At 43.1% G+C, this 12,385-nt stretch overlaps 1 protein-coding gene across 2 annotated transcripts in view; it reads right to left on the bottom strand.

Annotated features, from left to right (window-relative positions):
• Positions 1-484: 484 nt before the first annotated feature.
• Positions 485-12,385, bottom strand: part of wdr37 (WD repeat domain 37) — a 31,300-nt gene continuing 19,399 nt past the window's right edge. For both annotated transcript variants that reach the window (XM_080855158.1, XM_080855159.1), the window contains 3 exons: positions 4,721-4,855; positions 4,287-4,401; positions 485-3,056 (listed from right to left, as the gene is read on the bottom strand). In XM_080855158.1, the coding sequence (XP_080711284.1) occupies positions 2,925-3,056; positions 4,287-4,401; positions 4,721-4,855 (382 nt within the window). In that variant the 3' untranslated portion in view covers positions 485-2,924. The remainder of the gene's footprint in view (positions 3,057-4,286; positions 4,402-4,720; positions 4,856-12,385) is intronic.

Genomic DNA, 12,385 nt, shown 5'->3' with positions numbered 1-12,385 from the left:
AGGAACTCTTATGGAAAGCTAAGGTGAGCATTTGTGACCATATTTTCAGATCAAATGAACATACCTTTATTTGTAATCTTTTTAAAACTGATTATTTATTGATATCACAGCAAAATGTGCTAAGTCTTAAGAAGACAATAATGTACTAAAGCCTGTAATAATGGATATTTAAATTTTAAATCCTGGAATTAATATAGAATAAAAAAAAGAAAGTATATTTAAATTCAAATACTATTGTATAATAGCATCTCTTTAACGTTGAACACAGATTCTCACATGTGAATTTCGGCTTTGTAGTTTACGCTTTGGTTGTGGTAATCTTTTTTATCTTATGTCACATATGACACGCCCCATCCTGGGTTTTCATTAGCCGGCAAGAGAGACGTAAACTGAACAAGCTTTAGAGAGGCACACCAAAAAAGCAATTGTTTCACTTAGGTCTAAGGAGTCCAAAAAGCAACCTTAGCCATTTCAATTGTTTCACTTAGGTCTAATGAGTCCAAAAAGCAAACATTTTATTGGAATTTACAAGCCACAGTTTGCACATGTGCACAACATTCAGCTCGTAAAACGGATAATATGTGTTAGACTTCAGATAGATACAACACAACCACCCATTTTCTGAACCCCTAACAGGCTCAATGAACCTATTTACATGTGTTACCATCATGTTTTTCCACAACATACATATTCAGGTTTCTCACATACATGAAAACATTAGTTTACAATAGAAAAACTGGAGACTGGTGTCATTTGTGTGGAGACTACTGGTATTTCTATGATGCTACAAGAATCAAGTGTCTGAATGGAGGTCAATTCTCTGATATTGTGGTTCAGAAAACCAAGCCATGGCAGAAAGCACTGAAATCAGCCAGATGCCCGTCACACATGACCCTGTCACACCTGCTCTTCTGAAACTCTTCTGCTGTACACTCGCTCGACTGCAACTCAAAATATGATGCACAACAGTCAGTCATATCACGTTCCTAATGGCAAAGACTGGAAGAAAAAATAAATCTTGTGCTGTGTCCAATGACCAATAAGCTGGATGTCTTTTGCCACCAATGCCTACAGTTCCTATCAATGATAAAATGCATATTTGCTGCACACTACATTGTCTCCTAAAATATAAAACACTGCTCTGTAAAAGTCAACATAACAGCACTATTTTGAAGAAAAAGGCTTTCTAACATGAATACCTGACCTGCTGAAAGATGTGTGGAGCACTTGAAAGTCATGGCTAATGTAAGACATCAGAGAAGACACGTCATTTTATTCCAAACATCTGCAATGACAAATATCTGTCAAACATTGGTGGGGAATGAACACAGAACAAACGGTACAGATGAACTGCAAGTCTGCTAATGCTGTGGCCAAAAGCTTTCCTGAACGCAGAGAACCATACATCTGAATAACATGCACACAAGTTCAATGTCATCTTTAAATCTGTGCTGATTAACTTGAGCTAAACACTCAGGGCTAAGATTTAGCTCTACATAGGAAATATGGTGTTTGACGAGTTCTACATGAATTGCATTTCAACAGTGATAAAACATTGGTAAACATCAAACTGTTTGTTCGGCACAGTGTAACAACAAGGTGTGAACAGTGGCAGAAACGGTGCGAGTCCATCACATACCTTTCACTCTATACAGCAGCCTAGATTCTCAACTGCATGATTGGTCCAACAGCTTTCTTAGACACCCTCTAAAAGTCTGCTATTAAACACCAAAAATGGCTGGCCTGATTGTGCAGGGCACACCAAAACGACTGCCTTTCCCCCTCTCTCTCTCTCTCTCTCTCTCTCTCTCTCTCGCTCACTCTCTTACACGCTGTCTCCCTCTCCTTTCTGCTATGTGGAGGAAGTCATTAACATTACTTACTGTACATTTCCAACACTGTTTCCACAGAGCACAGCAGTCCTGCCCAACAGCATTGTTTTCACAGGATTACACACCTTGACTGACTGGACCGCCTGTTCCTAAAAGTAAGAGCCACTTCCTCGACTGCTCTCAAAGAGGCTTAAGTGAAGTCCCTTCTCATAAGACAAGGCAGAAGACTATTCACAGCTGAAAGTAATTGGTATGATTAAGCTCAAGAGAAACTTCACCAACTGGCACTTAAGCAACAGATAATTATTTGTACATTAGCACTGTTGACTTCTAACGGTCAAGTATACTACTACAGCCTAATACAATTCATTCTACACTATACAGTTGTAGAACTTTTAGAACCAGCTGCAAGACACCATAAAGCACAAAAGAAACTTGCTGCACTACTTGCATATGGTAACACAATGGATTGCTTTTAGTGTCCATACACTTCCGTAAAGATGGTCACAGAGAAGGAGACAGGATTTCCATCTAGGTCTGAGTATGTGGTTACTGTAAGTGTTTCATCAGAAAGGTCTGAGTATGTGGTTAATGTAAGTGTTTCATCAGAAAAGGAAACATAGTGACCTGTAATGTCACCAATAGATCCACTGCTCTTGCAGACCCCCCCATGCAAGGATGAGGGGTGTAAATGGCATAGGGTGACAACAGAAACAGATATGCATGTTTAATAGCTGGAACGGGACATGCAGTACAATTGATTCTTCAACGTCTGCAACAGACAGTTAACATGAAGTAAAGAACAGAGCCCATTCTCCAAGCTTGCAAAAGAACAGGATGATATCGAATGAGATGGAATGAGGGATCCTGTAAGAACACAAACTCCCTTAAAACGCACACACACAAAACCACAAACATTAGAAATGGCTCTTAGCATGAGCCCACGTGACACACAGAATTTTGGCGGCGTACTGTGGCTGAGGCGTCTGTCATGTGTGTGAGTGCTTGGAGGTGGGGGTGTGCCTGTGCCCTGGCGTGAATGAACAGCGTGCGAGAGGGGGGGTGAGAGGGCGCCAGCGTGCCAGTGGCGGCTCACTTCTCCTGCAGGAGTACAGGGATGTTGATGTTCCAGCCGATGGCTTGCCGGTCGAAGCCACAGGTGAAGAGGTTACAGGCCTGGTTCTCCTCGTTCCAAACGGAGCAGCACACCATACGCCGGTGGCCCTGGAAGAAAGCAAGTGAAAAATAACCCTTAAGCAACAAAATAACCAAAAACTCCTTGATATGCTTACGTTTGAACAATCCTACACCTCCCATCGAAACACAAGACACACAGAGCTGTGCACTGGTCCCGTTGCCTGTGGCCAGGAGGCAGAGGGGGTGAAGAGATCAGGTTGAGCATCAGCAGAGTGCTGGTGTCAGCAGTCCCCATAGCAATGTCAGCATGGAGATGAAGAGGGGGCGAGAGGCTCCTCACTCGCACACATCCCCTTGCTGATGCTCATCTTCTGCATTCACTCTCCTTTCTCAGCAGGTTTCCATCTCACTCCGTGCTGTCACTCTTCTCTTCTCTTCTCTTCTCTCATACGCTCACTCCGTGCTGTCACTCTTCTCTTCTCTTCTCTCATACGCTCACTCGTGCTGTCACTCTTCTCTTCTCTTCTCTTCTCTCATACGCTCACTCGTGCTGTCACTCTTCTCTTCTCTTCTCTCATACGCTCACTCGTGCTGTCACTCTTCTCTTCTCTTCTCTTCTCTCATACGCTCACTCGTGCTGTCACTCTTCTCTTCTCTTCTCTTCTCTCATACGCTCACTCCGTGCTGTCACTCTTCTCTTCTCTTCTCTTCTCTTCTCTCATACGCTCACTCGTGCTGTCACTCTTCTCTTCTCTTCTCTTCTCTCATACGCTCACTCGTGCTGTCACTCTTCTCTTCTCTTCTCTTCTCTCATACGCTCACTCGTGCTGTCACTCTTCTCTTCTCTTCTCTTCTCTTCTCTTCTCTTCTCTCATACGCTCACTCGTGCTGTCACTCTTCTCTTCTCTTCTCTTCTCTTCTCTTCTCTCATACGCTCACTCGTGCTGTCACTCTTCTCTTCTCTTCTCTTCTCTTCTCTTCTCTCATACGCTCACTCGTGCTGTCACTCTTCTCTTCTCTTCTCTTCTCTTCTCTCGTGCCCGTACGCTCACTCCGTGCTGTCACTCTTCTCTTCTCTCTCACTCACTCTGGTTCGGTCTCTCTGGGGCACTTTCACATTTGTGAATTTTCTCACACTTATTCATTCCGCTCTCTCCTAAATTCTCTCTCCTAGCTTCACTCAGTATATTTCTTTCTGCACGTGTGAGTGTTTGTATGTGTGTGTTTGAGAGAGAGAAACACTCAAGTGAGCAAGTGTGTGTGTGTGTGTGTGTGTGTGTGTGTGTGTGTGTGTGTGTGTGTGTGTGGCAGGCACACCTGTCTGTTGCTGCGTGGCAGTCTGGCGAGCCGTACTCCCGTCATGTCGAACAGCCTGACTTGTCTGTTATCATGTGGGAGTGCAATGATCCTCTGCGTGGCGGAGACACTTATCCTGCAGAGTGACAAGACCCCGGAGTCAGACTTCCCACAGGAAACTGTTCAAAAGTACTTAAAGAGAGTTGAAACATATGACACTTCTCAGCCCACATTCCCCCCCCCAACCCCCCAGACATCTGTCATTAACAGTACATTCACTTTGTTACTTCACTTTGGTTTTACCCTAAAATACAAAATCATGCTTTTGATCAAATGTGTAATTGTAGAGCAGAGCTGAAAAGTCCTATATCCGAGTAGCTGACCCAAATCATTTGTCAGTGCTGTGATCCATTTCCTTTGAGATATGGATTATGATAAAGCTCATCCTGAGTCACCTGTTGACAGCTGAATCCGTGCGGATGGTTGCTATCGGCGACCGCATGTTCTTTAAATCCCACACCTTCACGGTGCGATCGTCACTTCCAGACACCACGTTATCTCCTGCGGTGAAGACGGCTGACGTCACTGTGCTGCGGGACACAAGACAGAGGCCACATCAACACAACCACACACACATCCACAAGACAGAGGCCACATCAACACAACCACACACACATCCACAAGACAGAGGCCACATCAACACAACCACACACACATCCACAAGACAGAGGCCACATCAACACAACCACACACACATCCACAAGACAGAAGTCTTCTTAGTCCCTCAGAAACAAGACATCTAAGATGGTAGAACCCTTCTGCTTGTCACAAAACACACACATACGCATACGCCCACGCACACACAATCTCACATCATATTGGTCTGCATTTACCCCCTGCCCTTAGTCAATCAATAAAGCTGACAGGCTCAGGAACAGTCAGACATGTTCATAAACCCTGCATGATGAGCAGAGGGATTTGGTTATCTAAAGAGTGCATTGCACCGATCCATACAGCCCCACACACACGGAGCAGACATAAGCCCCAGCCCTGTGCAGCAGATCAATCTTTAGAGCCACGCGCGCTTTAAGATTCTCTACGGAGATGTGCAGGACCGTATGATCGTGGTCATGACAAGGGAATGAGTGCAGAATTCAGACCGTTTATTACTAGTGCTTACCACAAAGATTTCTCAATGTTTTCCACCCACTTTTGAAGCACATTGAAATGGCACTAAATTTAACGACTTGCTATTCCAATTTCTGCATGTCCATCAGCACACCAGGCAGGGAGACAGGGAGAATCTATACAGCAGTATAGTCTAGCTGTGTGTGTGTGTGTGTGTGTGTGTGTGTGTGTGTGTGCTATACAGCAGTCTAGTCTAGCAGCTAACAAAAACAGAATCTATACAGCAGTCTAGTCTAGCAGCTAACAAAAACAGAATCTATACAGCAGTATAGTCTAGCAGCTAACAAAAACAGAATCTATACAGCAGTATAGTCTAGCAGCTAACTAAAACAGAATCTATACAGCAGTATACCAGGGGTTCCCAACCTTTTCGACTCCGAGGCCCAACTTTTTTGATTTGTAACAGGTCGGGGCCCAACAGACACCCCGCCTATTTTAGCGAATCTATATTCCATAAGGCTAATTGAATCTATAATCCATTAATTCTAATTAATAAGCGATTGTTATGTGTGAGAAAAAGCAACATCAGCACCTGCCACAGGTGGAAGCCTAGAAATAAATAAAAGAAAATCTAACTGTAGATATTGCATCAAAATTGTATTGTGCACCAGAAAACAACATAAATACACACAGAGAACTGAATTGCAGCTGGCCTAGGCCTATTTGTGCACAGCAAACAAGCAAGGAAATGAAACCAGAAAAGACCCAAAAGATAGCATGTACTCAAAACAAGTGATGGAACATGCAAACAAGACCACTCAGCTATGGCTAATTAAAATAGGTGATGCTTCAGACATGCAAACAAATAGGTTCAAATAGGTCAATTATAAGGATTAGAATAATTTAAATAATGAATTAAATCTGTTGCTGCAATCTTTTATCAACATAAATAGCACCAATCATTCCTGGGCAGTCGTATGAGTTGGTAGCTGTCCACAGAAAAGCATATCCACTCCAATGATAACGCACAAAAACAGCACGAATGCAACTTTACTGACGTCCATCGAATCCTATACATTTACGAGTAATCACTTCAGACAGCGTGTATTTTAGACACTGTTGTTTAATGGTATTTGTATCGTGCTCTCTCGCCGTCAAGCAAGGAATATGCGAAACACAAAGCTGCCACTCGACGGTAAATCGTAACAATTATCCCCTGAAGCAATTCGGAACCCCTCAGTCAGCCCTCCGTCTTCAACTATATTGAAGAGCCGACAGTCACCACCAACCCAAACTGATACAGCATTGGTAACCTTGTAACGGACTGGTCTAGTTATTTTCCTAGAAACGTTGTGGAGTGTGGGTTGGCAACCATCTAACCTGGGGTTGCTTTTTTTCGGGTGCTTTGCATTAAGGTGATAACTTAAAGACGAGTTGCTTCTGTGACAGCTAAGTTCAGCTTGACAAATGTTACATACAACTTTAGATTTGTCGATTGTTCCGTCATTTTGCCTCTTAAACAGAAACTTTACGCCAAACAATCCCTCAGCTCTCTCCATCTTTCACTACCGTGTCGGTCGCTCCTGCCTTACTAACTGCAGGCACGCGCCGGTTTCTTGTCAATTGCCAACGCACACCGGAAGTAAACAAAGTTGCGTTAACTGCATTAAAATATTTGTATCACATTCATCTCGGCCACAATAATATCATAGATGTACGCGTTAACTTTGACGTCCTTCATTAATATTGTTCTCAATTTAAAATCAGTAACTCGCTCCGTGGCCCACCAATGAGGGAAAAAAAAAATCTGAAACATTTTCGCGGCCCAATGAATAGTGCTCCGCGGCCCACCAATGGGTTGAGAAACCCTGGTCTAGCAGCTAACAAAAACTGAATCTATACAGCAGTATAGTCTAGCAGCTAACAAAAACATCTATATAGAATCTATACAGCAGTATAGTCTAGCAGCTAACAAAAACAGACGTTGATGAATGTGAAAATGTGAAAAAGCAAGACTGATCCACAACTTCGAGCACAGACAGATTTAAACGTTAAGGCATTTTTACACTTCTACGATTCTCTCCGATTTGGTCGTAGAGGGACACTTTGGCACGCCTTGGCACGCCTTGGCAACACCTTCACCCAGGTGTTGACGCCCATCCGAGCCGTCGGAGAGCTGGTCGGAGACCAACGCTTTTTTCTAACTTTTCTTAAAGAGTCGGAGAGAGTCGGATACCCCCTTGGCTGTGATTGGCCAGCTTACGGCATCATTTCCAAACTACATCATTTCCGTAATCACACATGTCAGGACCTCACATTTCCTGTTTTCTGTCAAAATGTTTTAGTACGACTTTGGTAAACTACAAAGCCCCACCGCTTGCGGCATTACGGCTACCGTATTTTATAAACCCTCGAAAAGTACATTGCTCCCGACCACTGTTGGTCTCTTGGCTGGTAGCTCGGTGTTGAAAGTGCCTTCTCCAACCAGCTTGAACTGACTAACGTAATTTGCTACGGAGTAATGCTGGCAGCATTACTTTGCATCCATTAAATAGGAAATGTATTTCATGTATGTGTAGAACCTATTTAGAATGTCTGACTTTACATAAAACGGCATGTGAAAGCCCTTGAGACAAACATTACCTTTGCCTCAATGAGGGTGGCGTGTGAGAGCATATTACATATCAGCACGATAACATTGTACTTGTTAGCACGATGCTAGCTAGCTACTATGGGTTTCAATGGGGTGTTGAGCATTAGCAGCACACTTTTGAGTGTTATTGTGAATACTCTAACGCTTGATTTAGCGGAAAATCTAGTAAACGTACATACCACCTGCGCCTCTGTCTCCTGTTCTGTTGTTGTAGTTGTCGCCCAAAAAAAAAATCGCTACAAGCACGTCCTCTGCTAAAAACTCAAAGTCCAGCTCCACCATCAACCGCATTGTCTAGTTGGCATCGTTCGCTGTATGTGAGGATTGTCGGGAGGAGGTATTTATACAATAAACGACTACCACACACACAGCGATTTCTCTAAGATCGTCTTCTTGGGCAAAAGGTGTCCAGGGAGAGGATCATAAGTAAGTGTGCTCCTGTATGTGTTTTTCAACATATTCATGGTTGAAAAGGCAGTCCCTCAACTGTATGTTGAGGTATGCATGCTCTTGCTGTGTGTCTGATATAACTTTAACACTGCATGTTGATGGCATGATGAATACCGTGGGTTTATTTTTCTGGCCCTGTCCTCAGAGTTTGGGGGGTAATTTTGTTCGAAGTGTGCATGCTTTCTTTCATAGTGACACATTCACGTTACCACTTTTTGACAAGGGCAACCCTTTCATGGCCAATGAGTGCATTGTCATAGCGTTGTAGTTATACAAAGGTTACCCAGCGATCATTGCAAATATGAATGTGACAAAAATACCAAAGAAAATAAGAACGTATTAATTTTATTGGATCGTTTTATAATAGTTTCTGTATTGTATGTAAGATAAGCATATCGTTTTGTTATAAATCGCTACTATGTTTTTGACAAAAAAATGACCACCACGAGATACATTTGCCTTCTCAAGTGAATATATAGCATTAGACATGCTAACATTGACTAAGCTAAATGTCTCCAAGGCCGGGTCCAGAAGCAGTGTCCATGTCATGGCATGTCAGTGATAGTGGTGGTTGAATCTGAGTCAATCGGATTCAAAGATCCGAATCCTTACATTCACCCATGAGTCACGAGTCCGTGGTCTCAATTAACCCGAATCTTTCGGTTCTGGCTGCTACGGACGACATTATTAAAACAATGCACGAATGTCATCAAACTCTATAACAACATTAACCCATCCGTTTTTCATCTGCATAGTAACTTAGATTAAGCATAACTATTGATATACGGACCCGGAGCTGCGTTGTTGAATAAGAACTTCCTGTAGACAGAGCTGTACACAGATCCAGATCCATAGACTGAGCGAATTCATGGGTCGGATTCGTATCCGGTTGAGTGAAAGACTAACTCAAAAGATTCAGGGGAAATGGGTCGGACTCGTATCCGGCTGGGTGAAAGACTAAATCAAAAGATTCAGGGGAAATGGGTCGGACTCGTATCCGGTTGGGTGAAAGACTAAAGGCCGAATTATGCTCTGTTTTAGACGTAACGCGTAAGCACGTAATTTACACAAGGAACTTGTTTTAGACAAGTTTTGATTTAAGGTTCGTTTTAGACGCAGAGACGTGTTGCAAGGCTTGTGAGCCTGTTGCGTGTTGCAAAGCAAATTGACGCCAGAACTGTAGATTTATTTTGAGTTAAGTAAGCCTATTTATTGCAGCAGGACAAAGAAAAAAAACTTACCGGAGCATGAAAGTGTAGTGGGCGAAAGGCTTGATGTTATGAATACATGTGTTACACAAAATACAAATGTTGGCAATTCAGTACCAGTGGCGAAAAAGACAGCACATGACGCAAACGTTCGTTTATTGACATCTTTTAATGACTGCGACAGGCTTTAAAACGATGTGTTTATGAGTTACATTATTCAAAGATGAGGTGGTAAACCGAGAGAATCTCATCATGTTGTCAATGCTTGTAACTACAATGGTGCTGGCCACAAGGTAACGGCAGGTTTACTGTTAACTTGTATATGAGCAGACCGGGCTCATTCTATCAAACTCGCTGGTGCAATTGGATTCACGTCAATATGAACTCAATGAAAGATATCACCATGACTCACAAGTGGCGGAAAATGAATATGAAAGTACCTATTTGTTCTGAATGACCACATTCTCTCCAAACAATCGCGGGTGAGAATGGGATATTCGCGGTAATCTGAGCGTCCTTATAAGTGTTTAAAGAGGATTTGTAAAGGAGTTCATGTCTTCGGACCTCTTCTGTTACGGTTGTTCCTAATCCATAAGAAAAGGCTTGTGAGACGGTCTGCAGGGTATTCATGATTTAAAAAAACGTCTGGGTCTAAAAAAGACTGTATGCTATTAACCCGGAAACGTGAGACTCTGTGAAAGGCTGTGGTAGCCGGCCAATCACAGCCTTTGCGAGCTGTGTAGGGCCGTAGTGTTTTAGTCGCATAGTCAGGAATTTTGGGCGACGCACTTAAGCACGTAAGGGGGGGGATTTTACCGCGCAAGGGGGGGTTGTGTATCTTACGTGCTTACGCGTTACGTCTAAAACAGAGCATAATTCGGCCTTAACTCAAAAGATTCAGGGGAAATGGGTCGGACTCGTATCCGGCTGGGTGAAAGACTAACTCAAAAGATTCAGGGGAAATGGGTAGGACTCGTATCCGGCTGGGTGAAAGACTAAAGGCGCTCACATGCTTGTCCGATCGTGCTCTCCGATCTCACGAGGCACGCCCTTAAACGCCCTCCTTGAAGTGGGACCACACCTTTGAGCACCTCGGAGAGCCATCCGAGGGTGTCGGATGGCCTCTGGAGCACCGCTTGAATTTTCTCACTATCCGATCCGACTATCCGATCCGAGCTGTCCGACACCCCTGGCTAAAATGACGTTTCCTGTTTCGTTCCCTATGACAGCACCTCCGTTTTTAAAAAATCTCGCTGGAAACCTGGGGCTGGAGGTCCAGGAGTGCATTAGGAGTTGGAGGAAGATCAGGGACAAGTTTGTAAAAATGAAAAAAACTATGAAGGGCACCAGCGGCGATGCAGGAGGAAAACCGACATCTCCCTTCTTCCTTGCTCTATCGTGGCTCTCGCCGCATATAAAGCATAGGGAGACGTCGTCTAATTACAGCAATAATAAAAACATTTCTTGGTTTTCGAACAGCCTCTTTGTGTTTGAGTTAGCAGAGCATTCAGTGTAAATGATTAAATTGTAAAATAACCTGAATTGTAGACGTAAAAAAGCAGACTGTTTGTGTGGTAGGCTATAATAATAGAAAATATTCGGCAATAACCGCGAGCTTGGTCATTGTCGTTAGTAATTCATTTCACAACAACAGCCTCTGATCATTAACTGAAAATACACGGATAAAAACAAACGATTTCTTATTTTATAGTTTGTTGTTGATGATGTAATGGCCTTGTAACATCATAATAAAGCGTTGGTAATCTCCACAGCCCCTCGTAGAACCATGCAGGTAGAGGTGAGTCGTACAATCATCAGATTAGAAAGGGCGTGTCTGTCGTGAAGTCGTACGAGGTGAATTGGATAACCATGCAAATACCTTAACTCAAAAGACTCAGGTGAAATGGGTCGGACTCGTATTCGGCTGGGTGAAAGACTAACTCAAAGGACTCAGGTGAAATTAAAAAGGATGCAAACATCGGAGATGTCGCCAACGTGACTGCTATCTGAGACTGATAGTCGCGTTGGCGACATCTCCGATGTTTGCATCCTTTTTAATATTCAAATATGTCCGACCCATTCAATATGAGTCATTTGAGTTAGTCTTATCACTCAACCGGATACGAGTCCGACCCATTTCCCCTGAGTCTTTTGAGTTAGTCTTTCACCCAGCCGGATACGAGTCCGACCCATTTCACCTGAATCCTTTGAGTTGTCTTTCACCCAACCGGATAGCCTACGAGTCCGACCCATTTCACCTGAGTCCTTTGAGTAAGTCTTTCACCCAACCTCAATTGATTGATACAGCAAGCAGGCCCGTCGTCAGATTAATTTTCTACGTTTGTAACAGCATTAATGCTACTTTCAGGCCGTGTTTAACGTGCGGTAAGGTAGATAAACTGACTTAAATCATTTGATGACTTCTTTCAGTCAAAATCGATTGTAACTCGTCTGAACCAATTTTCTTGAAATTTGTTTATTGTAAACATGACAATTAAATTAAGTAAGAATAAAAAAATTATTATCCATTCACAATTTACGAAATTACATATTTAATTTTGATAAGCTGCCTAACCAGCCAAGCCTATCATGTTACAATTTGTTCAATGTATCTAGGCTTACTGTGTGTGTGTGTGTGTGTGTGTGTGTGTGTGTGTGTGTGTGTGTTTGCGTATTTCCCC

The sequence above is a fragment of the Sprattus sprattus genome (assembly GCF_963457725.1).
Source record: "Sprattus sprattus genome assembly, chromosome: 17".
Taxonomy (NCBI): Eukaryota; Metazoa; Chordata; class Actinopteri; order Clupeiformes; family Clupeidae; genus Sprattus; species Sprattus sprattus.
Note: the sequence above shows the minus strand (reverse complement) of the source record. Positions and strands in the feature narration are given on the sequence as shown.